This window comes from Neltuma alba, unplaced genomic scaffold (genome assembly GCF_004799145.2).
Source record: "Neltuma alba isolate B1F8T4 unplaced genomic scaffold, ASM479914v2 tig00012600_pilon, whole genome shotgun sequence".
In the NCBI taxonomy this organism is placed as follows: domain Eukaryota; kingdom Viridiplantae; phylum Streptophyta; class Magnoliopsida; order Fabales; family Fabaceae; genus Neltuma; species Neltuma alba.
Window position 1 is genome coordinate 292,241 of NW_021637049.1, and position 27,461 is coordinate 319,701.

General features: G+C 37.7%; 6 protein-coding genes across 8 annotated transcripts; 1 reads left to right on the top strand and 5 right to left on the bottom strand.

Annotated features, from left to right (window-relative positions):
- Positions 1-137: 137 nt before the first annotated feature.
- On the top strand, positions 138-1,051 carry LOC114729028 (signal peptidase complex-like protein DTM1). The gene is made up of 2 exons (XM_028915968.1): positions 138-407; positions 501-1,051. Exons 1-2 carry the CDS (start codon positions 166-168, stop codon positions 592-594), a joined length of 336 nt encoding a protein of 111 aa, XP_028771801.1. The 5' UTR covers positions 138-165; the 3' UTR covers positions 595-1,051.
- A 1,079-nt stretch (positions 1,052-2,130) lies between these two features.
- LOC114729035 (uncharacterized) lies at positions 2,131-6,309 on the bottom strand. Its single transcript, XM_028915974.1, has 8 exons — positions 5,807-6,309; positions 5,542-5,682; positions 5,202-5,429; positions 4,701-4,908; positions 4,144-4,280; positions 3,831-3,911; positions 3,130-3,196; positions 2,131-2,994 (listed from the first exon to the last, which is right to left on the bottom strand). The coding sequence occupies exons 1-8, from the start codon at positions 6,124-6,126 to the stop codon at positions 2,695-2,697; spliced, it is 1,482 nt and encodes a 493-aa protein (XP_028771807.1). The 5' UTR covers positions 6,127-6,309; the 3' UTR covers positions 2,131-2,694.
- An 814-nt stretch (positions 6,310-7,123) lies between these two features.
- On the bottom strand, positions 7,124-27,291 carry LOC114729036 (probable mitochondrial adenine nucleotide transporter BTL3). Of its 3 annotated transcripts, none has more exons than XM_028915978.1 (7): positions 27,281-27,291; positions 20,625-20,629; positions 11,335-11,989; positions 10,323-10,626; positions 8,779-9,246; positions 8,186-8,273; positions 7,124-7,489 (listed from the first exon to the last, which is right to left on the bottom strand). In XM_028915978.1, the coding sequence occupies exons 3-6, from the start codon at positions 11,808-11,810 to the stop codon at positions 8,205-8,207; spliced, it is 1,317 nt and encodes a 438-aa protein (XP_028771811.1). In that variant the 5' UTR covers positions 11,811-11,989; positions 20,625-20,629; positions 27,281-27,291; the 3' UTR covers positions 7,124-7,489; positions 8,186-8,204. The 3 variants fall into 3 exon arrangements, with proteins under 3 accessions (XP_028771811.1, XP_028771809.1, XP_028771810.1); XM_028915976.1 differs by having other exon boundaries at positions 7,124-7,522; XM_028915977.1 differs by having other exon boundaries at positions 7,124-7,601.
- Positions 13,795-14,536, bottom strand: LOC114729039 (uncharacterized). Its single transcript, XM_028915982.1, has 2 exons — positions 14,351-14,536; positions 13,795-14,251 (listed from the first exon to the last, which is right to left on the bottom strand). The coding sequence occupies exons 1-2, from the start codon at positions 14,492-14,494 to the stop codon at positions 14,090-14,092; spliced, it is 306 nt and encodes a 101-aa protein (XP_028771815.1). The 5' UTR covers positions 14,495-14,536; the 3' UTR covers positions 13,795-14,089.
- On the bottom strand, positions 17,131-18,136 carry LOC114729038 (uncharacterized). The gene is made up of 2 exons (XM_028915981.1): positions 17,833-18,136; positions 17,131-17,712 (listed from the first exon to the last, which is right to left on the bottom strand). Exons 1-2 carry the CDS (start codon positions 18,052-18,054, stop codon positions 17,266-17,268), a joined length of 669 nt encoding a protein of 222 aa, XP_028771814.1. The 5' UTR covers positions 18,055-18,136; the 3' UTR covers positions 17,131-17,265.
- LOC114729034 (sugar transport protein 5-like) lies at positions 23,448-26,190 on the bottom strand. Its single transcript, XM_028915973.1, has 4 exons — positions 25,961-26,190; positions 25,514-25,833; positions 24,201-24,830; positions 23,448-24,097 (listed from the first exon to the last, which is right to left on the bottom strand). Exons 1-4 carry the CDS (start codon positions 26,088-26,090, stop codon positions 23,660-23,662), a joined length of 1,518 nt encoding a protein of 505 aa, XP_028771806.1. The 5' UTR covers positions 26,091-26,190; the 3' UTR covers positions 23,448-23,659.
- Positions 27,292-27,461: the final 170 nt, after the last annotated feature.

A 27,461-nucleotide genomic window follows, 5' to 3' on the forward strand; every position in this document is an offset into this window, starting at 1 on the left:
AGCGGCAGCTGCATTAAATGGGGGAACAGGCGAAGGAGTTAAAGTTGGAAAAGGACAGGTGTGGGGGCAGCCACGGGGGTGGGATGGACGTGCCATTTATTTATGAGGTGAGCCATCCCTATCTATATGGCCGGAGAAGCAGGGAGTGTGGTAAATAAGGAGTGAATGGGCAACGACGCCGCCCTCAAGACCTCTCTCCTGTGGCTGGCGGCCATCATCGTGGTGGTTGGCCTCTCCACCCACTCTCCTCGCAAGATGCTCGTCACCTACATTGTCGGAGTGCTCGCCATTGCCGGCGTCCTCCTACCCGATTGGGACTACTTCAATCGTCATTTCTCTCGCTGGCCTTACCCCGTCACCGCCGACGAAAGAGCCTCTCTTCCCCACCATGGATCCGCCTTCCTCAGGTCTCTTTCTTTCTTTCTTTTCATGCCCTCCTGATATATATACATAATCAGCCTGTCGTCACTCATTATAAATATCTCGGATTGACCCTTCAGGTTTGCCAGTTCTCCCCTCAGGGTGATCGCTTATAGCGCCATTTATGGATATGCTATCTACAAATGGTGGGATTATGTTTCCGACGACTCGTAACTCCGGATTCCCTCTCCCCCGCGCCGGCAACGGCATCCACTGGCCGTACGTTTTAGATTATGTGTTGATTTGTTCATCTTAGTATATTGAAGGGTAAGAATGACCATATATCTTTGATCCGTGTCGATGCACGACTAGGAGCATGGACTGCTCAAAATTTAATACACCCCAACTGCCTGCCTCCTCTGCGCGTTCTGTAATGCAAATGCCTTCTAGAATATTCGCCCAATCGATTGCATTCTCTTACCAGTCACTACCTCTCGGCTCACGGCGGAGGCAATTTCAAGAGCCCATGTACAATGAGGGAATTGGCTTCAAAGGGTCTAAATCTATTCCTTCAGCTGTTTCTGTTTGTCCTTTCCCTTTCTACATCATCACTGCAAAGTATTATAATCATGAAACTCAATAAACTACTGCTTCTATTTCTATAAATTAAATAAATTAAAAAATTAATTAAGTTAATTATTTATAATGAATAGATATTATATTATATAAGATATTCTTTCTGATCCACTGCTATTTGAATAAATATTTAATATATACAACTATTATAAAAATTATTTTGTGAAAAATAAATAAATATAAGAGATAAAGTGAATTAAAATTTTCTATTAGAATTAAATTTAAAATTAAATTAGTTTTTTATGCTAAAAACAGTAGGTAATATATATATATATATATATATATATATATATAATCTAAGTTCTGGTTTCATCTCGGTCAAAGGGATGCGATGGCAGAGCGGAGAGCCTCTCATCTCTTGAATTCCTCTTGTACATTTTACTCTTCGAATTAATAAGAAATAGGGTCAAAAAAATTCAGAGAATTTAATTTTATTGTTGATATAAACACCCAATATCAATTATCGAGTACCAGGTCAAAAAAAAAAAAATTATCAAGTGCATGCTTACTTAAAAGGGGAAAAAAGTAACAATAATATCAATTCGCGACTTCCTTGCAAAACGAAGGGAACACAAATTATTTTACTTTTGGTTCATTAAAATAAATTAACGTTTGGAATCTAATATGTATTGTTGAAGCACATTACTAGATTGGAGCTTAGGGCTTTTGATTGAGCGCCAATGATGTGTATATATCCACCACTCTCCCACTCCAAGACCTGCGATATCGCAAATTAATTCCCAAACCGCGGAATAAGCAGAGGGGCGGAAACTCAGCTCGGTGTCTGACTAGCTATTATGCTGCGATATGTGTGAGGCATAGCTGTTGACACGCAATATGCTATGGTCACATGTGAAGGGGGCAAATTGAGGCAGTGACTAGGGACAAGACGGCAGAGATAAACCATGGCCACTATGAAAAAGATAGCCGAAGACCTGGAAGGCTTTCGCCATGAGCGGTGCAACCCCAGGCATGGCTTACTCCAAGCTACTAAAGTAAGTTGACTCTCTTGTTTGAGTCTAACATTATTTTAAGAACATTAGCATATTCGTATAACAAAAGATAAAGTTTTAAAAAGTGTTTTTTTTTATGTACTTTTATTTATAAATATATGCCACTCACATTATTTGCATATACGAACAGTTAAACAGGCGCGCACCCATGTAAATATGTAATAGAAATATAAGCAGATAGGCGTATAAGCCAGGCTTTTAAGTAAATGATCCAATGATCACTCTTTATCATCGAGGGCATTTCAATTTTCAAACATGCCCCTCCCCAAGGACGAAATGTGAATATGCAAGTTGCATTTCCCTTTGTTTGAATTACATGAGCAATAGAGAAACTTGCATATATTGTTCCCCCACATTTTGTCAGCAATTATAAATGGAATCACATTAGCTTGCACGCCCGCCATAATTATTTTCAAAATTGAATTTACACCCACAAGAATAAGGACAGGGTACGGCATCAAATCCAAGAAACACGCAGCACTGCATGTATCACGAATGGAAAACCTACGCAGCTTCCTTGGAAGCCGCAGGCACTCGGGTAAAAATGCCAGTTCTTTATCAGCGAAGGGTTGATTCTTGATGAGCTAGATGCTATTCTCGCTGTCACTAAGTCGAGCATCGTTTTTACTTCGATTTCAGCGCACGTGGCGAGTAAAATTGCCTTCTGGGCAAGCATTTGATCGTTCTACCCACCTTTACAGCGTGGAGTTTCACATGGCGGAGGAGGCACACCGAACACCCAGTCAAGGACATTCAAATATTTGGATCTAAATACTTCCCTCTCTTGTGCATAGCAGTGCATTATGATGGCCGTTGACAAGCTGAAAACCAGAATATCAGCTCTCCTAATCTTAATTGACTGCGGCAAATATCCTCCATCATCCAAGCATGCGAAAAAGCTCTCAATTGCTCGCGCAAAGCAGTATAATGAAATCTCCATTCGTCTGCTTTTCTTCTCAATACCCAGTGCAAGCCCAGTAGGGAACTGCGGCAAAATGCATTAGAGATGCTTTTATATTTCGCCAATATAATTCCAACAGCAGCACTTACAAGCAGATGATACAAATTAAAATACCCTAGCCAAACAGATGAGAATATAAAGACACAATAAGCAACGTACCGTTCCCATGACCACCATTGGAATGTTGCATCTTCTGAGGATTCTGAAAAGCAAGCACGTCCACATCCTGATGAACAATTGAGGCATTCACATCATACATATGATACTTTCAATAGAAGTCATCTCATAAAATTGAGAATGATAGAGCCAATTGATCGCAAGCACTTAAAAGGGGACCATGCATTTCTTATGTTCCCTCACATGTAAGTTTTCTCTCTTTAAGCCAATGTTTAGCAATAAACAGAAATATATGGCCTTAGTCCGTCTTTTCTATCATATTTTCAATAAAAATATGATAAGTGGATACTTTTATAATCCAGTATTGTATTACTATGAGCATGTTTTTGGGTTCACGTTAAAAACTATCAAAATAATGATTTAGATGGCGCATGTTAGTTTTTTCCTTTTAACTATCACGTATCTTTAGACATGCAAGATTGAACCTATAAAAAAGATTACAAGAATTGCAACGTTTATCTGCTTTGCTTGATTCAATTAATTTTTAATGTAACTGGAATTCACAAGATTGTAATGTTGGTTTGCACTATTTGGCCAATGCACATTATACGGACAGCATAACGTACCAGCATAATTGGAAATTTTGAACAGATAAAGAACACTAAATTTAAAACCATTGCCAAATTAGCAACAAGACAACTAGGGATAAGGTAATGGGTATCGAGTAGGTAAGAGATGCTGACCAGGCAGATGAGCAATAAGCAGACAGGAATAAGCTTGATCTTGCCGTGCCAACAAGACCCTTGGCTAATATTGTATAAGGCCTGCATATAAGAATGTTGATGATGAGTAATAAGGCCAAAAAAATAGTAATTCCATGCACTATGCCATAATTACAGACTAAAGGATTATACAGATGCAATCCTTCCACATTGCTGAAGGACTGCTTGCATCATGGGAATCCTTGCATTCAAAGTAATTCTATCCAAATAAAACAGAGGCTCACTTCTTAATATGTTCGGAAAGGAGAAAGTGGACATTAGATTAATAGATCACCTCTTTACAAGTCCTTGTCTGTGAACTAATAGTGCTGGGAGCAGATAAACTGGAAGATAAACAGATAATGCTCTCTTGTAGGCTTCAAGGAGAAAAGAAAGAAAATGCCCACCACATGACTGATTTTCATGAATAATCTGCAAGATATTGGTCAACAACGATATACTGCGCCATAGAAAAATAAAATATGCTTCTACGAGAGAGAGCCCATAGAAAACACAAACTTAACATATATGTAATTCCTCATCAGATACTTAACAATGACCATAGGAGCTTCAACTCTAGTAGGCCTGATCATGATAAAGAACTGATGTTTTACGCATTATGTAAGATGAACTTTAAGTACTGTGAGTACAGGAAATTGTGATAATTCCAACTTCCAAGCTAAGTGTAGCATCTGCATGCTGAATCAAATGATTTCCAGTTTCTAATAGTAATATTTGTTAAACATGGAACACGTAATAACTATGTTCTATCTTTTATATTTAGTCCTCCAATCCCCTAGCCAACAAACAGCTATCGAGAAATAAATAAATGGATAAGAATCATTCCCATACCGAGCATGGAACTTCCATATTCGGATCAAGATGCACATCGACACCCTTGGCCTTGTAGTATCTTTGTATTGCTTCCAAATCAGTAAAAGGCATCCCACTTGCAATGTCTTTTACACCTTTTAAGATAACAAGATCCTTTCCACCATGTTTATTGAGAAATGACTTATATGAAGAAGGTAAACTCTCTTGCTTTAATATGTAAGAAGACCTACAACCAATTGCCAAAATATTTTCCTGCTTATCTTCATCATTTTTGTACAATAATGCTTTAAAAAGTAGAGGCGCATTAGGGCGGAAAATAAAGGGCTTCCCAAATGTTTTTTTTTCTTGGCCCAGAAAGAACTATCAAGGGAGCAACCATGTGGATGCAGTCACATTCAGAACAATAGATAAAAGACAAACATATTTATTTACTTGAACATAAGTGGTAGTTAAGACTTCTACCAAATCAAATTAAAGCAAAATTAGCCTCGCTAATATATTGAAAAAGGGGAGACATACAATATTTGTGACGAGGAGAGACACATAAGGAAAATGTCACCGTGCTTCCATGTGAGAGGTTTACAAATTCTCCCAAATCGTTTGCTCTTAATCCCACATCGAGATGCCAAAACAGCAGCTCGCATAAGTATATAAATCGCCAAGCTTTTGTGGTGTGTTTTAAAGCCAGTCAGAAGAATGGACGGGCCAGCAATCCCCCCTGCCAGCAAAGCTCTCCATCTTGCTGTCCTGAGCTAGGAGGAATAATACGAATCAAAATCTCTCACACACCACTCGATAAACCTCATAAAACGTAAATGTTAACCAATAAACAAAATTGATTATCCACAAAGGAACCTGCCTGCGGTGACCACCCAAAGCACCTATAAGCTCATCCATGGACACGAATGTTCCAGCAAAGGTTCCAACAAAAAGACCGTAACTCATTGATTCTTTCACAGCCGTAACAATTGCTTCGCTGTTAGTTTTCAGAGCCTCCTTCCTAAATCAGGGAATGAGAAAGAGGAACATATACATTCATAAATGAGCAAATGAACTAGTTAATAGACATGCCGCCCGAATTCTGAAAACAGATATTCGCGTATCTTAAATTCCATGAGTATTACCTCAAAGAAGTTAGCGGCCTTCTTTGCTTCAATCGAGCTAAGATCGAGAAAAGAGAAAGACCACCCTTGAGACCAGCTCCAACCGTGAAGCCCTTGGCCGACGCAATAAGAATTCTCCTGAGCTTCTCCCACTCCTTCAGTGAAAGAAGACTAAAAAAGTCTGAAGACCCTGACGAAGACGGGGAAGAGCCCGATTTTCCACAATGTTTGCAATTCACATAAAGAGATCTGCTGTCATCACTCTGAGAATCACTATTCGCATCGAGGCAGCATGAGCAGAAGCCGTCAGCTACGGAGGACCCGTCCGCGGACGGCGACATTACGTTAGTTAACAAGCAACCAAGTGAATGTGATAATGCAGGGTCCGTAGCAGGAGAAAAACAGCAGGGCAGGGAGGGAAGTTTTTCCGAGCGAGGAAGAGAGAACAAAAGGGCCGATGTAGAGTCGCGCAAATGAAACCGGTTGATGGTATGTTGGGGCGAATGCTTTTGAAATTACAAATTTATAATTACGATACTGACTCCCTCGTTCCGTTCCACCAATGCCAGGGCCAATACCACAACTGCCTCCCGCCGAGCAGCGAGAGCTGGAGCCCCGGGTCCGCCATTTGTCATTTCTGACTTTTTGTTAAAGGGAATTAATTTTAGTACTCTCCACTGACTGTACCTGAAAAACCCAGACTTTTATTTCTTTTAAATGTCTCTTGATTTTGGCCCAAAAAAAAACTTGTATGGTGAGCAACATCCCACCTCAGATTCTGAGCAGAAAAATTATAAGCATCAGCATATAAATTTACAAACTATATGTTCATGTGGCACCTGTTACGTAACTCTTCAGAATACAGAATCAAGAGAATACATTCGAAACACTTGGACCATAATAACTTGCTTACATATGCTTCTGAGTGGCGATTCTAGTTTTATACTACCTCCCATCCTTTTTATAGCAGCCTAGAATTTAAATTGCCTTCTTTTTATAAAAACCTAATTAAAGTAGTCTAAACATTTAATATGTTTTTACTGTTTTTACTCCTAATTAGTTTTATATATTGCATTAAAAGGTTGACAATTTGACATACTAAACTCTCTTTCATACATTTAATATGTTTTTACTATTTTTACTCCTAACTAGTCTTATTCTATTTCTCTCTCTTATCTACCCTCTTATAAATAAGGGTATACTTGGAAAAAAATTCATTTTTTCACATATTTATTATTTTTAATTAATTTTAATCGTTTTCTTAAACAATATAATTTAATTATCACAGACACAGAGGGAATAATAGTTTCCGAAAGAAATGGGCGAAGACGAAAGTAATTTTTCAAAACCAAATTAAATTAAATTATACGAAGGATGTTCAACCTCCCGGTCGCAAAGTGCATAATATGCCAGCCGTGTGCAGATCAAAAAATAAATAATAAAAATAAAAATATATCTTTCGTGAATCGCGACCGCAAACGGCCGAATCATGTTCTTAATTAGTAAGCCTAACAATTTGGTCGACACTAGTAAACGAGGTGGAAGGGAACTAGGGAACTGGTAAGTTGGAGCGAAGACTGAAGAGGCAACCGCCATTTTACTGTTCATAAGCCTCGGTCGGTCTTTGCCAATAAATAGAACAGGAGACCACCATTAGTCCACCGTCCATCCGGCATCTTTCTTTTCGGCCTGGACATCCGGCACCTACCCATTGATCAAAATAATATTGAATTTTTCCTACAATAAGCGCTATCTAAGAACTTCTTTCTTTCTTTCTTCTTCTAATCTTAAAATCATACTTGTTCCAAGGATCATCCTATAGGATGCAAGGCAACAATAGCCCATTCGTATCATACATTTACATACATGCATATATATACTCGCATGGAAAGATAAAGAAAAAGCTTCACATTACATTGTCCAAGAATCAAATTAATATTAACTATTTGCAGTAGTTGCTCATCACACAGCTAGTCAAGAGATTAACACTACATTAGGCAAAATAACTGCAATTCTTAGACGAGGAATAAATTTGCCCTTTGGGGTTGTTTGGTTACAATTATAGACGACAAATATTGTATATTTATATATAATTAATTTATTACTACTTAAAAGTAACCTTTTTTTTTTTTGCCTCTTCAATTTAAATCCATTTTCCGTCCATTTCATTTCTCTAAGGGTTTAAAGCTACATAACAAATGTAAACAAAATTGAGCAGATTGGGGGAAAAAATTCAGCTTCCGGCAGAGACTAAATATTTATATTTGCAGCCTTTAAGCCTGGGTAAGTTGACTGTTTGAGTCAGTCCAAAAATTTTCTTTTGTTGCTAACACATGAAGAGAGTGATCAGTTGGGTGTACGTCTACTGCTTATTCTTAAACCTTCCCATGATTTACATACCTGAGGATCTCCTTGTTGCCTACACCACTTTGAGAACTATTTTCATGAACTCATAGACAAAGTAACTTATAGCAGCTGAAGGAAGTACCTGCATATGGGACAATCAGAATGAGAAATTCATTAAACCTCATGTTCAGAAAGCATTATCAAAATGAGAGTATACATGTGCAAGAAATAAAATTGACGTTTCAGGGTATATCTCCCACAGTTACACAACTTGCTATTACTGAAGTGTCATTTCAGTTTATGGGATACTGCAGGATAAGCTAGTTCTACACGGAAATAATAAAAACTATTCATATCACAAAAGGACAAACAGAAGCACGGCCATCTTGTGATCACCACATTACAACACGATCTAATTTAAAATGAGAATCATTAAGTCAATAAAAAAGAAGAACCACAATCTAAACTATCCACACTAAAGAACTGAACAACTTATAGTGCAGCGAATCATCTTGTATGAACGAACTGGAACCTGAAGCATGATCATCTTAATTCTTTCAAGAACTATAATGAGGTATCCACACAGCTAAATTTACCAACAACAACGAAAGAAAAAAGGAAGAGATCCAAAGTTAAGATATGCATGCCTGTAATAAACTGGGAATAAGTCCAGCATAAAGAGCTGCAACGCCTCCTCGCTCAACAATCTTGATACAAGTTGCTAATGAACTTAATTTTGTGGATTGGACTTGCATTTGAAGCTGCCTCCTTACCACTTCAAACGGGTAGGTAGTAGCCTCAGCACAAGCACCAGCAATAGCCCCATATAGTAGTGTCCTTATTGGCCCCAACTCAAGCTGGTCGAAGGCATTCAATTCCTGCCCCTGTTTACGCATGTTCTGGATCCTTCTCATTCCTTCGGGCGAATGCAGATATGCAGATTTCAGTATATCATATACTCCATAAAAAACTGCTCCAGAAGGAGCCATACTTATTATCGAGGGCACTAAACCCTTGTAAAGAGAAAAGAACCCTTCAGTGCGAATCATGTAGCGGAAAGCTCCAATTACACCACCCAAGGCTTCCCCACCAGGTGCCACTATCTTGGTTCGAATCTAAAAGACACTACAATGTTAAGACTTCCTAGTAATTACAGCGCAAAATAATAAAATGCAAACAATTTGATTCACTAGAAGACCTACTTTACTATACTTGCATTGACAGCTCACAATGAGGTTGAAGCAAACAAACAGAAACGATGATGCACCATTTTTTCCATGGCAGATAAAAGATGCACACATTTTATGCATTTATGCCAATCATATTATTCCTTATTTATTTGACTTTTAATAAATAATTAAAAAAAATTAAGTTGAAAGAGACCAGTCAACTAGACAGAAGAAGAGAAGAACAAACCAGCAAAACAGGAACAAATTTTACTTCTCATTCGTTTTCAAAATAATAATATCAGAATAACAGAAAAGCTGCCAACAATTTCCTTCCACGTTCTTTATTGTGGTGGCCTCATATCTTCGTGAATCAATACGAACGTATGCAAGAACCACTTAAGCAACGCCCAGCTTACACTGTGAATAGGACTCCATGAAGGCGTTGCCAGGAAACTTTTAACAAAACAAAATTTTTCAAGATTTCTTATTCTCAAAAAGGAACTTTAAGGGTCTAAGCATTCTTCTATCTAAGATGTAAAGAGTAAGAGTTTGACACAAGGTGATTTATCATACTCTACAACTGAATCCTGCATGCAAGTGGAACTGCAACAAAAGTTAACATGTTTAATTAGCTAAAACATGCTCAAATCACCACTCTTAATGGAAGCATTCGGACCTGAAAGGTGCATATAGTTGACAAGCACCATTCATATTTTGAGTGAAGTAACTATGTTCGCTTAACCAGGAAATGTTAAAAGCGCTTAGTTATTTCAACAATCATTCAAACCAAGACCAGGAAACCAGATGGATATTGAGCACGTTGATGGTTGCTGATCCGTTCCAACCACACAAACAGATCAGTATTACAATATGCAATAATTGAAAGCCAACTGGTTGAGAAAATCATCAATAAAGAATTTCCAGATTTATCAATATTAAAGCATAATGGACATATGTGCGTGTTGCTTTGGTTGAGGCAGTAAAGGGAAAAACAAAGACCACATTTTAAGATTTCCACATACAGTGTCAAGTGGTAGGCAAATAATGGTAGCAGTGATTCCAGCTGCAGCACCAGCAATAAACCTCTCAAAATTGGTAGTTTCCTCATTTCCTGACAATCTGAGTAACTGCTTTCTGTATGTATCATAAGCACAAAAGTTAACTGCTTTGAATGGAGCTGTTCGGAGAATATTAACAAGGTTCCCCTTCCAAAAGCCTCTCAATCCTTGAGAAGCCGCAATTGTCTTAATAAGCTCAAAAATATTCTTCTGTTCACCACGAACTATGTATTCCAGCTTAAGTCTTTCAAGTGGGGCAACACAGGTTCTGATAAAGACAAATGCATTGTTATAAAAGCGTAAAAAAAAAGTTATGCAAAAAGTAGGCATTCAAATACGTAGACAAAGGCCATGACGAAAATGCCAAGCAATTGTTGGCGTCAACTGAAATTCACTACACTTAACAACGGGAAAAAGTTTATTACATTATTGTTTGTGAAAACAGTATACTTGATTGGCATCTGATACAAATTAAGCAAGTAAAATTGTTGATGTTTCATCGCTGTTGCTATATTAGATCCAAATTGGAGTCAAAAGGGATGGTCTTAAACCATGTATAATGCTGAAAGATATTGTTATAACATCATCGGGTAATTAAGTATAAAACATCAGCCACCCAGAGCTTGCAATAGCATGTGAAGATCATTGATTTATATGTGACATGTGTCACCAAAAGCATGCGACATGAGTGACATGAATTGGTCCGTCTATACCAATCATTTCATTCATTTACTGCATCAATATACATGTATCAATTTCTTCAAAATAAAGCTATTTTCACTTGTAAAAGGTAATATATCCTTCTAAAGGGTTGCGCCACATAAATTTTGGAGCGAGTTGTGACAAGCAAGAGCATAGAAAAGATCATCGTAAGCAAATCACCAAACTGAAAACAGCACTAGAGAGAAAAACAAACGTAGTAGTATGGCCCAAGCCCACTTTCAAGATAAGCACGCTGCAACAAAAAAATATATACCTAGAAACCATGGCAGCAATAGCACCAGCCCATAGATGCTTGGTGGCGTTCATAGCACTGCCGGCTCGCACCCTAACCTTCTGTGACTTTCCTTGCTCAGCAGCTGGGTTGGCACACAAAGCAGCCTTCTCGGAGCTCTCATCTCCATTTTGCACCGCATCTACCTTGGGGTCCCCAACAAATTTACCCCCTCTCAAGCTCGCCGACAAAAACCAACCACCAACCGTAGCCGAGGTCTTCCTCGGTCTCCGGAAACCTCCAAAAACTACAGATTGCTGGGAATAGTGCGCAGAAGAAACCGAACAAGAAGCAGTACCGGGAGGAATTATAGACGAAATCAAACGGGTAAAGGAATCAGGTATCGTGGGTTCGAGAAACAAGCCGCCTACATTGAACGAGGCGGCATCGCAATTAAATTTGAACAAAACTGGAGGACGAGATTGTTCCTGTGAGCAACATAATTCCAGCGGTGGCATTTTCTGAATAAAGGAGTAGCAGTGAAGTTGACTCTAGGGCGATTGAATGCAAAGACATGAGCCCTTTCTCAAGAAAACAAATGGAAATGGAGGACACAATGTGTGAAGCTGAGAGTCACAGCATGAAGGGCGAAAATGGGGCACCATACTTTGCTCTCATCGCCGAGCATAGTAGATTTCTCACCGCGACAAAATTATACTCGCTGTGCTTTCAAATTTTTGCTACTATCCCGTGCCGTGCTCGTCAGACGACAGTAGATTTAGCACAGCAGCACCTTGGCTTTTTCTCTCTCGGCTGGTTCCACCTAATGGAATTATCCTGTACGCATTAACCTACATACTCTTCTAAGTCATTTTTAATGGTATATTTTATAAAAATAAAAAAAAATTTATTTCTATTTAATATATATTATATTAACATAATAATAAATGAAGAGTAAAATTATACATTTATGCAAAAAATTTCTCTTAGTATCCTATAAATAAAACCCAAAAATATATTTTCTCTACCTTATTTTAAAGGAGTAGATGATCACCACGAATTTCAATATTTTTATGAAAACTTAGGGTGTTTGGAATCAAAACTATAATTATAAAAATATTTTTACAATACACAAAATAAATACGTAAAGAGATTTATCTCAATTTCTGAAAAAGTGTTTTAAAAAAAAAACTTTTCATGGTACTCAAACAGTCCCTTAGTCTATAACAACTCTAAATATATTTAAAAAATTAATTAATTTAATTGTTTATAATAAATATTGTCTTTTTAAAAAATATTTTTATTGTCTGTATTAGAACCATCTTTAATAGAAACATCTAGCAAAATAAATAAATATGAGAGATAAAATAGATTAAGATTATATGCAACTAATTCCTATACTCACAAGCAAAATGAATAAGATTTGATATATATTAACTAGAAATAATTTACGTGGTCACTTTTTAAAAGAATTTAATTTATTATTTGAAAAGTAAATGTTAAAACTCTCAATTTAAACTGCCTAAATATTAGCTAGGATAGGGACTCCTCGACCAATGTAGATTTTGCACTTTTTCACCACGTCAAGGAATGGAATTACTTGAAAAAGAAAGCGTGTATTCAGATTATCAAAATATAGTGTCATCTAATAAAATACTTTTATTTTTGTGAGATAAATGAATAGTTTCTGATTAAATCAGGTGTATGATATATTATTATGATTGAGATTTATATCAATTACATTATATTTTATATTAAATATAAATATCAAAATAATTAGAAGCCAGCCTCATCCGTTGCCCTATCTGTTGTTTTTCTCCAGGCCGAAGAGTCGTTTGCTAGGCTAAAATCGCATGAAAAACACAAGCGAGAGAATAGTGGCACGGTTAAATTATGCGATAAACCCAACCCATGCTGGGTATGCGACGAGCAGACAAGTCACAGGATCAATCTTCCTGTCAAGCGTTTTCCTTTAACAAGTTCCTGGATTTGCGATTATCTGATTTTACCAACAAAAATAGAATTTTACAAGCTTTTGAAAATTGGCTTCGTAATATTATTTCTGCCAGTTTGCTAGCAAAGCAATAAAAGAATAACGGCAAAAAAATAAAATAATGAGTTTAATAGGAGAAGGTAGCAGTTTAGTTCAACATTAGTGGAACGAGTAAGCATTTAATCTACGGCTATGTTTGTTAAATAGAAATGAATTAATGAGAATAAGTTTCAAAAACCACATTAACGTAAAAACTAATTAATTAATTTAAATAAGTTAAAAAAGTTAAATTAATTTATGAGAAAGTAATAAATATAAAAAAAATGAATTAAAGTCTTATATTATATTTAGAATCATCATGTAAATGGAATATGATAAAATACCAAAATAAAATCTTATAAAGTGAAAGGTGGAGTGCTGAACATAATCCATGCTGAACGAGGCAAACGTGCTTGATTATTTTTAACCTGGCCTTCACTTGCAATCCCGCATGTAATGCAAGGATATAATAGGCCCCAGTAATTAGTAAAACTATCGCCTCTAAATTGCATTACCGACTTGGTCTTCCTCGAAGGCTCCATGCCCCAACGACATTTGAAATAAAAATTCTCTATACTCTGTAGTTATTAATTTCAACTACCCGTAATCAATTTTTGTTGGCAGCTCAAGGACACAACTGATAACAGCATCCGCGGCAGAAGGCGAAGGTCGGTTCCTCTATCCGGCATGAACAAATAAACTAGAGAGACTCACCACAAGCTGATTAGGAAAAGCAGGTAAGTGAACACAGATTGATAGAGTTGTTCATTGAGTTTTCAGGACGAGCATCAATAAGAAAGTCAAAAGAGAGAGCATCAAGATGACTTGGACAATTAACTCGGAGAGGGCGCAGAGCTTGATTCTCCTGTTGATCGAACGCTGCTTTACCAATTGAATCTTCAGGTCTTCGATTTCTCTCCTTAACATCTTGAGAAACAAAAACGGAGTCAGAGAAACAAGAAGGCGATCAATTAAAATGTGTGAATCTGGAAACAAGGGGATGGAAGAATGATTCAAAAATTAGACCTCGTTGTTATCCAGGGCGAGACCGGAGAGCGATTTCAGGTCGGAAAGGAGGAGGGCAGCTTTTGCACATCGGCGTACCGCCATTTGCGACTTCAGATCCCTGCCTTCGTTTTCCATCTCGCCATCTCTTCTCTCCTTCCCCATTTTCACGTTTTCACTTGATTTGACGGGGGGAAGCCGATTCTCGGTTTTGTAAAATCCGCGGGCATTCCCGCCCAGGCACCTCATACAAACGACGCTTCGGCGCGCTAAAACGGGTGTCGTTCGGGGCTTTAATTTGATGTTTGTATTATTTTATTATAGATAAAATAATTTATCCAAAACTAAAATTACATATTTTTCAGAATAAAAAAATATTTACACAGTTTCAAAAGACATGAATAAAATTTTGTATATGCACTCTTTCTTTCTTTTTTTCTTACCGGTAATTTTAGATTTTTACGTAATCAAGAGTGTTGACCGATGAGGAAATGCATAATTAATGCAGGCGTCATTCAAAAGTCAAAACTCAGCTAGAATTTCTTCTTGATTTATTACAAAAGGAGCACGGAGGGGCAGTGAAGGTAACCGAGCTCATTTCGGTCCCAAAAAAACCCCGAGCTCATGATCCAAGAATCAGCAACAATCGGCCCGCTTGACTCTTGAGAAGCCGAGGCGAGGAAGAGGAAACGACTGTCGGACCTTTTTTTTTTTTTTTTTACCAGCAACTGTTGGAGTTACTTTATGCCGAAGGAACTGTGACGATATAAAAAAAAAAAATTACAGTGCGTTTTTTTTCCATAGCAGTTTTTTAAAAATAAATAAATTATTAGAAAATTAATGTTTTCATCAATAGAACTTTATATAATTGTTTGAGAATACAAAACAGAAAACATAATCAAGCAAGCATAAAAATTTTGAAATCCCTGAATTTATATTGATTCTATCCTTTATTTTCAAAATATATACAAGAATTACTCGGAAACAAAAAATTATTTCAAAGGGCAAATTACACTGAAGTATTTTGACTAATGTGATGTAAATCGATATTTTAATTTTTAAAAACAAATGAAAAGATTAGTTAATTTCAATAAACTTTATAAGCCCTGGTAAAAAATAAAATTCATAAGAAATTCCACAATACTAATAGTATTTGCTGGGAGTATTAATTTTTTTTTCCCCAGCATTGACAGACCACATCAGTGCATGAAGCACTGCGTAAATGCAACTGACTTGGTGGTTCCAACACCGAGAAAGAGCTTATGCAATTCCTCCAAGTATGGTACCGGTTCCATCAAAATGTGAAAAAATAGTGGACTTAATGTGTGTTTATCGTTTGGAATGGGCGCCCCTTATCCTTTGGATGAATGGGGAAATGAAATGGAAGTAAAGGGAGGGGAGGCTAGACATTATGTTAAGTCATGAACGCCCAGCACGCATTTAATGCGGATGGAAATGCACCAAAAACGTTAGCCAATTAATGCGATTGGCATGTGTGCAGGTCTTTCTGTCATCATATAATCTGTTCGTCTCCCTTCTCGCCTTTAATTTTGGTGGGAGAGGCGTGAACTCATCATCTTCCTCTACTACCACCACCTCATTTCACACGCAAGTATTCTCTCTGCTCTCTCATTTTATATCCTGCCTCATAGCTGAAACATAACATTTGTTTCATTGAGTTTTGGCTTCATACTAAATTAGTATAAAACGTGATTCCTTCTTATCTCTTACATATTAATTATTCCTCTTTCATAATAACCATGTTTGCCAAAGTATTTTTATCCTTTGCTCATTAAATTCCAATCATTAAATAGTAAAGATAGTTTTTTTATAAACAATTATAAGGATAATTTTTTTCAAAAAAAAAAAGAAACATCTTCTCTGTATGTCAATTACTACAAATAATCATATTAATTAATTTTTTTTAATTCTAACAAATTAATTAAAAGAATACTCTACTCCTTCCATTCCTTATTATAAGAGACATTTGATGCTTATGGCATGTTCCTATATATAAGAGACACTTACAAGTTGTTTCTACTTTTTTGTGTTGATTTATTATTTTACCCATATTTATTATCTCCAACTCACACTCTCTCTCCCTCCCACTTCTTTTTTTTTAATAATTTAATTGTTCTCTCTCATGCTCTCTCTCTGTATTAATGAGGGCATTTTTAGAAAAAAATTATATTTTTTACACATTAATTATTCTTAACTAATTTTAACTGTTTTTTTTAATCAACGTACTTCAGTTATTTGTCTCTTATAATAAGAAACGGAGGGAGTATTATATTTTGCAGGGGAGGGAGTAACTGCTCATTTACTTCTCCACGGAACCATAGCTGAGTTAATTGAATGTTCTCAACATTTCGTCTGTTCCTGCATGGATGGATGAGGCTTTCATGAATGCAGTACTCGGACCATGAAAGCCCGGATATAAGCAACCTCTTCTGGTTTCGCTGCATTTCCTTAAATACTGTAACGCAGCATTAACACACATTAAGAACGTGATTCCAAGAGATCAATCAACAACGTAACACTCACTGTCCTGCAATTTTTAAAAATGGCCCTCCCGAGGGGCGTACCTAGGTGTTTAACGTCACAAATTAAAGTGAAGAAATTGTGAGTGAAGTTTGATACGGGAAACTTTTGTTGCTGAGTTTTAATTGCTAAAGCCTGGATCATCGGAAACACTTGTAGATCATAAATATATCATTACGTACAAAGGTTAGAATAGTAACATGATATATGTTATCGGTCATCACCCTGCTTTTAACAGCCAATATTCATCAGCTAGGTAGAGGTAGAATAACCCTCATCTCCACTAATTTCAGCTTACAGCAGCGTACACAGACTTGGCTATTCACCACAGAATAAAAAGACGACGCTAAAGCTAACAAATCTAAACCATTATCTGCACGTTTCTTAATTATGAACTAGCACAAGAGGCTGCATCTCCTCTTCAAGAACGTTGAAGGGTTTTGGTCCGGTGGGTGCATGAATTTGCAGTTGGGACACGCAGGGGATGACTTACACAGCATCACCAACATGTGGCACCGCATGCATACCGTTGCGACCATCTCTTTCTGATCTACCTCCGATGACAACCACGACGGAGAACGAGTTAACCCCTCGGAACCCTTCTTATCCTCCTCTCTCGATTCAACAAACAGATCCTGATGCTCTTTCAAAATTCCACGGGAACTGCGATTCTGCTTCTCATTTACACCATAACCGCTTCCTGTTTTATTCCTTGGGGATTCACATGTTAAGTTCAGCCCAAGGTCCAGGCTCATGTGCCCGGGAGATGGTGGTTCAGGCTCAGCGCTCTTCCGGTCCTCCGCTGGTTTCCTATTCATCTTTGTGTTATGTATCTGCCCTGACTGCATGATCAAACAAGATTATTATACACTTGTACGAACCACCATATGTAGCTTATGTATACCTGTGTGGCTATATGTATAGCTTTCGGTCAGTCTGACAGTATATGAACTTATATATACCTGAATACCGAGGTATTGTTGCCATTTATCAGAAGGCAAAGGGGTCTCAAGGTGAAGCTCTATATCGAAGATGGATTTCCTTCTATCCGCTTTGGTCTGATCCCTGAGAAATTCTCTAGCAAGCGGCTCTTCCCACTTCCTCTTCTTTGAAGAAGCTTCGAATTCTGTTGCAGGAACACCAGAAGGTGGAGCGTCGGGCAGAGCTGTATGAAAGGAAACCATCGATTCGATCGGACTCAAAGAGGGCCCTTTTCCACCTCTGTGCGCGTGTCTCAGCGTCCAAACATCCAACAAGCTTGAGGTGGATATATAGGGGGGATGAGGCAGCACTGTTTTAACCGCAAAGGGAGAAATAGTCTATAATGGGGGTGGGCAAAACTTGAAGACGGAAATAAAGTTGCTTGCCTACCTATGCATGACGTGCTTTTCCAAGTTGGCTCCTCTTCAATTAATAACTACACAGCCCAAAGGCCAAAGTCTTGCACCTAAAGTGTTAGATGTGAATTCCTAACTAATATCTTTGGTCAAATAGTATTTCTAATGCCCTTCCCTTTTGCACTATGAAGTTGCCACATAGCCCATCCAAAAAATCTAGCACATAATAGTGGCTCTAAATTAATATGGCTTGCTGTAGTACGCCGAAGCGAAGCGAAGCCAAGCCGATGAGAGGAGTTATGGTACTTGAGAAAGGCGGTGAGAAGCGAAGAAGGAGAGGGCAATGCATGGGTCATTAATATTGGGATCTGTATACAGTTGAAGGGAGGTCTTGAATGCCAATGGTTCTTTAATGTGGATAATAACTCCAACTTCCCCAATTGGGTCACTCAGAAAACTAAAATCTTTAAAGCTCTCAACACCCTCTTCACCCGCAAAACCAATACGCCCATGGGTGACCTATGCATGTATTAAACACTCCAGAACTGTGCTTTAAAGGCTCTCAACACCCTCGGCCATTCAAATCGTGATCAACCAAGTCCTATGAGTTAACAAAAAACATAAGCCCAAATTTATTGCTCCTTCTCTCCTAAATTAAATCTCTTAAACAACCACTCATCTGCATTTTCTTCATGCCCACGGATACCCGCTTCCTCTTATTAAATACTCCCTCCGTTCTTTATTATAAGAGACATTTGGTGTTTATGGCATGTTCCTATATATAAGAGACACTTTAAAAGTTGTCTCTACTTTTTTGTGTTGATTTCCTATTTTACCCATATTTATTGTCTCAAATTCACACACTCTCTCCCTCTCACTTCTCTTTCTTTCAATAATTTAATTGTTCTCTCTCATACTCTCTCTCCATATTAATGAGGGTATTTTTGGGAAAAAATTATATTTTTTACACATTGATTGTTCTTAACTAATTTTAACTGCTTTTTTGATCAACGTAATTCGGTTATTCGTCTCTTATAATAAGGAACGGAGGGAGTAATTCTGCTTTCTTGACTCTTCCACTCGAGAAACAGCCCGTCAATTACCCGATGGCTAGCCGTTTCATGCCACTAAATATGCATAGTTGAAACTAGGTGCGCGCCGGTTGAAATCTAGCTCATGTGGTAGTAATACTACTATCACTTTTTAAAGTCATTTCCCACTGATATTTAATTCCATCTCGAGATCAACTCATCTTACATATAAAACAATCTTTTCTATCATTGACAGATGCACTAACTCGAAAGAGAAAGTGCTCTTTGCAGGCCTTTGGGTGTTATCATGGCATCAATGCACTATCTTGCATGAGTTTTAATGTTGTGCAGAGTATGTATTCATTTTTATATCTAGATTTAATTTAATTGTATTCGTAGATGAATTACCCTATAATACGTATGGTGGCCATTCGTAGATTGTTCCTGTAATTTAGAAAGGACATAGCAAATGTTTCTTGTTGGGTTCTTACTTCTTACAATTCTTAGACAAATGTCACCCATCAGAACTAAAATGAATAAGGGAAGCGAAGCAGACAACCACTTGCAAGAAGGCGAATTTTATAGCAATCCAGCTTCTCTTCTTCCACATGTCTATACGTCTTAAATCGTAAAAGAAGATGTTACCCGAAAGAGTGCAAGATAATTACTGATTGACCACGAAAGAGAGAAATACAAGAAGAGAAGACAGGTTAGGAATGAGGGAAAAGGATGGATGAAAAAATTCGAAGGTGAAGAAATCCAAGCGGAAGAAAAAGGGGGTGCCAACTACCAAGCCATTAAAGGCAGTGAGTGAGAGAGGAAGAGTTCGATTTCAAGTAAGTCCACCTGCCTTCATTAAACCACCTTGAATTCACTTAAATGCAGACTTCAACCATGACCAACTTAAAAACCAACTCGCTCTCTTCTGCTCATCTTTCTTCGTCACTCTCACCAGCAGGTTTCTTCTGTTAAATGCCCTCAACCCACCTTGCCTTCCCTTCATTTATATTCTCCTCTCTTTCTTCCAGTTCCAAATTACTTCAAACGCATTCAACTGTCAGAATATCTAATACTCTGCATTGGCTTATATTAACACCCTTGCAGACTACATGTACCAAGCTATTCAAGCAGTCGAGGATCGATAGATCTTTTCATCACAAATTTATATGAACATGGTATTATACAATCCATCCTTAACACCGTATGTGATTTATTAACGGCCCTTTGCGGTAGAAGTTCTCTCCTGCGTCCGCCTACTGCCACTTTCTGCACAAAATATATCTTGAGTGATTCCACATTTAAAAGTTGGTTTTGAAGAAGTATGTGTGAAAAATGATCTATTATAACTTTGATTGGTGCGTGTGATTGTCTTGTCTTGTCACGAACTTATCCTGGTGATTATTTCATAGCAGTGTACTTGTCTGTGTGTCCATGCATAATTAATTCTTCTATAGCGGATATATATAGGGCATGATAATTGTTGCAGTGCCTTCTGCGAGCAAATTGCGCTCTTTATTAAAATTAGAAAGAGGAAGTAGATTCCTATCGTTTTAAGATTATTAAAGAGCTTGCTCGAATAAAATCAATAAATTAAAATTAATTCGGCCAACAATCTGATTACAGTTATCACAAGTTCACAACCGACCACGTTTGAATTTAATAGCGAGGCCCACCATTGCATTTGGTCGTGCTGTAGCATGACCCTCCGCATCAAGATTTGGGACCTTTATCGTTAAACTAAGACATATCACTTTTTTTTAATGATAATAATGATAAAAGGCATCAGTTTTGTAATGGGGAAAAAAGAAGAAGAAAAAGACATGAGTTTTGATTCCCACACGCCATGCCAGGCTTGTCAATAAACTGAAATTACAGTAAATAGTAATATGAGCAGGGTGGGTGTGGGTTGTGAAAGACTATTATTTGAAGACAAGTGACGGCTTCTGAGGGCCTAACTAGAAGTCTTTTACAGTTTAGATATGTCTCAAACTCCGAAAGAAGTAACGGGTTAGAATTTCATCCCTTTTCTGAACTGCTGGGCGGGTTGTATCGTATACATATACAGAAATCAAATTTTACTTTAACGTTTCAACTGGATCGGATAAAACAAAATACTCGTCCAGTCCTTATTATAAGATCCAATTTGACTTTTATTTGGTCCTAATTATAAGACCCAATCCATTTGTCTCTTATATTTATGCATTTTTTTCCAAGATAATCCTTCTAATAATGATAGTTTTAGCCAATATACTTAATTAGTAAGGATATTTTAGGAATGACAACACTTATTTATTATAAATAACCAACTTAACTTACTTCCTTAATTCCTCAAATAAGTCAATTGGGTCTTATAATTAGGACCGGAGAAGTATCAATTATTTCTTTTTCCTAGGAAGCAGCCGGGACGTGTAATGTAAAGAACACGCTATAATGACATGTAAGAGTAGGTGTACGTAGAAATGGAGCAGGATTTTGACGATCAGCAGGAAGATTGAATGACTGAAAAGAAGTACTTGGATGGATGAAGTAACGTTGGATAGGTTTCTATTTTGTGCATGATCATGAGGGGCAAGCTAGAAGAACAGAAGCAAGGGGGGGTCCCACCTGTTACAGTGCAGAATTGCTTGGCTGGTAAGGTTCATGAGTTCACAGTCCGGTTGGTGGCGTAGATTTTAGAAGTTATTGTGAAGAGGAAGGAGCCTCTGGTGCTTTAATTGTGGGTTTCATTCAAGTCGGTCACTGTGATGGAATTTAAGTGATCTTCAGTAATTATAATATGGGTTAAAGGACATATTTGGCCTTGTAACTTTCTTATTTGATCCCTTAACTTTAAAAAATATATTTTAGTCTTTTAATCCTAAAATTTCGTAAAAAAGTGACAACATTAAGATGCTAACATATTGAATTTAATTTTCAAAATATTCATGATTGTTACAAAAATTCATGACTGAAGCCTAATAATTCTAGGGTTAGAGGATCAAATGTGTATGTTTTTAAAGTTAAGTGATCAAATTAAAACCTCATTTAAAGTTAAAGAATCAAATATATATTTTAACCTTATGATATGTATCCTTCAGTTGTTGTTTCATCCAGTCAAAATCAGCGACTTCCAGTAGAGGGCGTGTCCTCATGGGAGAGACAGATCAGCATCCTTTGTTTCTAATAGAATTCAGTGTATTAGTGCTGACATGACTGCACCTGAGCGGCCTTTGTTTCTAACTTATTTTCGACAAGTTTTTCTGCCACGCATTTATAGATTATAAATACCATACTCCGTACATATATAGAGATATCGTAGTTCAACGTCGGACCCCCCGTAAACTTGTATATACGTCAGTATTTAATTTTTCGTTCGTAGATTTCAAATGAAAAAGGAAGCAGGAAACTGTCCTGCAAGGAAGACGGGTTAAACAGGGAGTGCGATATATCCTCACATCTGACGTCTTAGCCACTTGATTGCTAACTGTGTCCTGTTGAGCAACTGAAGCTAGTGACAACTAGCGAGACTTATTGGGCTGGATCAAGGCCCATCACAGTGTTCGATTGCAGGAATGAGGGGCACTTAGTTAGAGAATATTTCTAGAGTCTCGCCATGAAAAAAAAATTAATAATATTCTCAAACACGGGAAATACAAGACTGTATTCTCCGTTCTTGCAAAGGTGAATGTAAAATCTCAACTTCTTCCTTTACCATGACGCCTGTGGATCAGTACGGTTACTGCAAGCTCGATCTGATCTCCATCAGGTTGGCAATATCTTCATCCTTATAATCTTTTGTTTTATGCAGCATTGCCACCTACTGTATAAAAATTATAATCATGCATCCAGTAAGAAAATAAATTCAAAAAATATGACTCTCTTCGGATCTTTTCATGATTCTGGTCCGTCCAATTCAATTTCCATCGGAATGTGATCATCAGTATTTGCACAACACCCGATTTCTCTGCCCTGCCTTGATCCTTCTATGAGGTGAGCCCCACTCTTGTGTTGAGATATTGCTGCCGTGGGGAAGATTTAAGAAATTAAATGATAGCAGATATATTTTATGATTAAGACCAGAAGATCGCCATAACAGCAGCAAGTCATTGACCAGAGTTATTAATTACTAGCAAGCACAAATTATCATGCGTATAAAGTATGTCTGCATTATCGCACGAGTGAATGCCGAAATAAAATACAGATAGAAAAATGCTTACACACCCAGAACTGTTTTCTCGGGGCAACAAACCAACTTCTAATTGATTCCGGCTGCCAAACAGATAACTATATTCTTTAGCATATCAATCTCAACGTTTATTGCGGAAGAAACTTCTACACAAATAAATATCCTGGCCACAAAACAGGAAGAGAGATATCTAATCCTAACATGACATTAAAACACAAGACCTAACGTGTTGTGTATAAACAGATGATGACGACCTTTATGCTGATGGTTTAACTTCTGATATGGGAACAAAGCGGCGCCAGTACCAGTGCTTCTCCCATACTGTATACATAGAATCCAAAGGGATTCCTTTGGTCTCGGGCAAGAAAAATATAATAAAGATGGTCATTACAAAGATCCAGCCCCCGTAGAATAAGAAGACTCCGAACTTGAAGTGGCACAGCATGGTCAAGAAGGTCTGTGACAAAATGAATATGGTCAAGAAGTTGATGGCAATGCTCGTGCTCTGCCCAGTCGTCCTTATCTGTATGGGGAATATTTCACTGGGAATGAGCCATGTCAACGGCCCCCAGGACCAACCAAAACCAATAGCGTACAGGCACATAAACACCAGCACCAATATTGCGCTCCCCTTCGACAATTCCTCTGCCCCGTGAGTACCAGTCGTCTTTGCTAGCACAATTGCCACCGCGATCTTCACAACGTCAATGCGGGGTCATACTCATTAGTAATCACTGGCATACAACAGCTAATAAATGGAAGGATTAGATGATAGATATGTAGGACTTGCTTGTTACCTGAAAGACAAACATCTGAATCCCCCCTGCAATGAACAGGACTCTTCGACCAAAGCGATCGACGATGGTGGAGGAGACGAGGACAGAGCCAAGGTTAACGACTCCCAGTATGATGGCAGAAAGTAAAGAGGCGTCGTTTCCAAAACCCACAGACTGGAAGAGGTTAGGCGAATAGAAAGCGACGATGTTGATGCCGGTGAGCTGCTGGAAAAAGGGGATGGCAATGGCCATCACTAAGTGAGGCCGATACTGCCTCCGAAAAATGGTTACAAAGGGCTCTTGCTTGTTCGCTTTTGAAGCTTCGGACCATTTGACGAGTTCCTGCAACTCTGGTTCCACATCTGTGTCGGAGCCTCTCACTCTGAGCAGGGCTTTTCTGGCTTGGTCGATCTTGTTTCGTTCAACTAAGCTGCTGGGAGAGTCTGATATGAGGAAGGCGCCGAGGGCCATGACGGCTGCTGGCACTATGGCCAGCCCGAGGGAAAGTCGCCAGCCCCAAGTGTGTTTGGACGTCCCGAAATTAATGCAGCCGGCCGCAACCACCCCCAGACTCAAGAAGAATTGGAACCCAGCGTTAAATGCCCCCCGCCACTTCGCCGGAGCCACCTCCGATAAGTATACCGGAGTCGCCTGTTGCATCATCCATCACGCAACCTCTTCTTACTCTCGTTTTTTCAATTATTACTATCGTTTTATCATATTATGGAATGAAATATAAAAATCTTCACGACTTGATGTCATGCAATTGAATATTATATCCGTCTATTCAGAAGTAAACTATTTTTTTTTTTTGGCCGGCAATTCAAGAGTATAATATCAAGGTAAGCGAATAGGCTAGGCCTTTAATTATTAAATATTAGTACATAGATTATACCTCCCAACATCATGATATACATTCTCAGAGTTATGAATCTTGATGTACTTAGTGTACGTGAATATTCATACATTTACTTTTATTAATACTACTTTCCGTAATTAATATAAGAACTAATTTGATATTTAATTTGATCTTAAATATAAAATTTTAATCCACTCTATTTTTTATATTTAGTTATCTTTTTTAAAGTAGTCCTTATAATAATTATATATATTAAAAATTTTATTAAATAATAGTTTTAACTAATATATAAGATTAACAAGGATATTCTACTATTTATTATAAATAATTAACTTAAGAAAATGTTAATTGAGGACTAGAGGTAGTATATGATATAAAAACTTAATCACGGTAAAAATATATCTATTTAATTTAAAACTCATAGATATACAAGTTAATCAAGACAGGAAAAAGGAGGAGGGCATATAATTATTACCTGATTAGTGAAGCCAACCCCAATACCCAGGAAGATGCGACCCAAGATGAGCATGGCAATATTTTCAGAAGCTGCATTAAGGGCGCCGCCAACAAGGAAGGTGAAGCCGCCTAAGATCATGGTGTTCCTCCGCCCAAAGGCAGCCGTGACTCGACTGGCTAAAAGTGAAGACGCTAATCCAGCCAGGTAGAGCGAAGACGTGAATAGTGTTAGCACCTGACTGTCGTACACACAGTATATATTTATGTCTGCACTCGCGATCTTCCTCAGTATCTTCGGGAAGAATTTCTCCAGAAACGGCGGCATTTTAGTCACTCCTCCTGAATGTTAATATCAGTTTCACAATAATTAGCTTCTCTAATCTAAACGACATCTTCGAAAATCACTACGATTAATTAAGCACGATGAGTTGAAAAGATAAGAAACGAGAGGAGAGGTTTATTGAACCTGAAATTCCGATGTCATATCCGAAGATCAGTCCGCTGGAGGCAGCAACGATGCAAGTAATGACGACGGAGAGCGTTATTTTGCCATCGAAGCCAGCTGGTGCGTCGACGGCCATGCCCCCGACCGCCATTTTGGATGTCCTCCGCTTCTAACGCCGCTAATTCTACCAGCCTCCTCTGCCAACTGATCTATTCATAACTCTTTTCCAGCTCTTATGTTTGTCCCACAGTTCAAATTTCCAACATGTTCCTTCACGAATCACGCATTTAATTACTCCCTTCCCTTACAGTGATATAATACGCATTCCACTCTATCCGCACGTAATGATCACGTCTTAAATTAATCACGTCACATATTTTTAGCTTTGACTATTATATACTACTTCTTGTCTTAATTATAAGACCTTATTTATAGATTATAAACGAGATCTTATAACTAACACTGAAGGTACATATCAGTATATAAGAATACAGACCATTATTTCACTAAAAAATTTATGGTAAAAAAATTATTAGCGAACCAGTATGCTGTCAAATAGATGATGGCCAAATAAAGTTTCACTGTTTCTGTGAGTGATGGAATGATTATTTTTACATATCATCACTAATAAAATCACATGGTTTTTGGAAGCTTTTCTGCGACTGCACCATATTCTAATCAATTTGTCTTTGAAATTTAGTACCAAATGCATTTGTTATTGAGTGTATGAGGTAATCAACCTCTAACGACTTGAGATAAACATTTTAAGTCAAATTAATTGGCTACCTTAATGACAATGATCATGTTTTCTTTTTTAAAATGGTGGTTGGTATATATGGCAAAGTAGCTACCCATTGCCGTTGCTGCCTTCAAAACAAAAGAGGGAAGTCTGTGATATTAATTAATTGGGAAGGCAGGTGGCAGCAATTTCAGTCTATCTAATGATAATTATTTTAAAGAATTGCAACGGGGATGACAGAAACCTCTGTCTACTTTATGTTCCATATATACGAAAGACAAGCACAATATACACAGAGGATGAAATCAAAGCAAAAAAATGAATAATTGAGTAACGGGCAAAGAAATAAATTAAATCAAGAAGATATTGCTGCAGAAGACTTGGTCTATATATATTACTTGGACTTTTGATTTTGCAGGTTTGAATTCCTGTGTATTTATATACTAACATACAGTTAGAGCTGCCTTTGAAAGGCGTTAAGTTGACCGAAGCTAAGCATGTATATTGCACAGCAATTGACTGGAAGGATAAGACAAAATGTATGATGCCATAATAAGCTTAAGCAGAGTTAAAAATAAGCAACTTGGAAATGGAAGCTGCACGTGGTGGGAAAAGACCCCCCCAGTATTGTTGAAATGGCCGGCAATGCATCATGTTCAGTTGATGAGAATCGAATTAAGTTAACCAGAGTTGATGGCGGATGACAAGTTGTGGTTTTTAAACAGAAGATCTATGCAACAATAATGGCCATGATCTTCAGGTGACTCAGCCCATCGAGTCTGG

Bases quoted from the DNA above. Each gene is read 5' to 3' on its own strand.
- LOC114729028 (XM_028915968.1), top strand. From the start codon at position 166: ATGGGCAACGACGCCGCCCTCAAGACCTCTCTCCTGTGGCTGGCGGCC. The intron at 408-500 runs GTCTCTTTCTTT...TTGACCCTTCAG, and splicing joins CATGGATCCGCCTTCCTCAG to GTTTGCCAGTTCTCCCCTCA.
- LOC114729035 (XM_028915974.1), bottom strand. From the start codon at position 6,126: ATGTCGCCGTCCGCGGACGGGTCCTCCGTAGCTGACGGCTTCTGCTCA. The intron at 5,683-5,806 runs GTAATACTCATG...TCCCTGATTTAG, and splicing joins AGGCCGCTAACTTCTTTGAG to GAAGGAGGCTCTGAAAACTA. The intron at 4,909-5,201 runs GTATGTCTCCCC...AATTGGTTGTAG, and splicing joins CTCTCCTCGTCACAAATATT to GTCTTCTTACATATTAAAGC.
- LOC114729036 (XM_028915978.1), bottom strand. From the start codon at position 11,810: ATGCCACCGCTGGAATTATGTTGCTCACAGGAACAATCTCGTCCTCCA. The intron at 9,247-10,322 runs GTATGTGGAAAT...AGTGTCTTTTAG, and splicing joins TTTGCCTACCACTTGACACT to ATTCGAACCAAGATAGTGGC. The intron at 8,274-8,778 runs GCATGCATATCT...TCCCATATGCAG, and splicing joins TTATTCCCAGTTTATTACAG to GTACTTCCTTCAGCTGCTAT.
- LOC114729039 (XM_028915982.1), bottom strand. From the start codon at position 14,494: ATGGGGAAGGAGAGAAGAGATGGCGAGATGGAAAACGAAGGCAGGGAT. The intron at 14,252-14,350 runs GTCTAATTTTTG...TTGTTTCTCAAG, and splicing joins TCGCCCTGGATAACAACGAG to ATGTTAAGGAGAGAAATCGA.
- LOC114729038 (XM_028915981.1), bottom strand. From the start codon at position 18,054: ATGGTTTCCTTTCATACAGCTCTGCCCGACGCTCCACCTTCTGGTGTT. The intron at 17,713-17,832 runs GTATATATAAGT...TTGATCATGCAG, and splicing joins AACAATACCTCGGTATTCAG to TCAGGGCAGATACATAACAC.
- LOC114729034 (XM_028915973.1), bottom strand. From the start codon at position 26,090: ATGGCGGTCGGGGGCATGGCCGTCGACGCACCAGCTGGCTTCGATGGC. The intron at 24,831-25,513 runs GTAATAATTATA...ATGATGCAACAG, and splicing joins GGGTTGGCTTCACTAATCAG to GCGACTCCGGTATACTTATC. The intron at 24,098-24,200 runs GTAACAAGCAAG...GACGTTGTGAAG, and splicing joins TTCAGATGTTTGTCTTTCAG to ATCGCGGTGGCAATTGTGCT.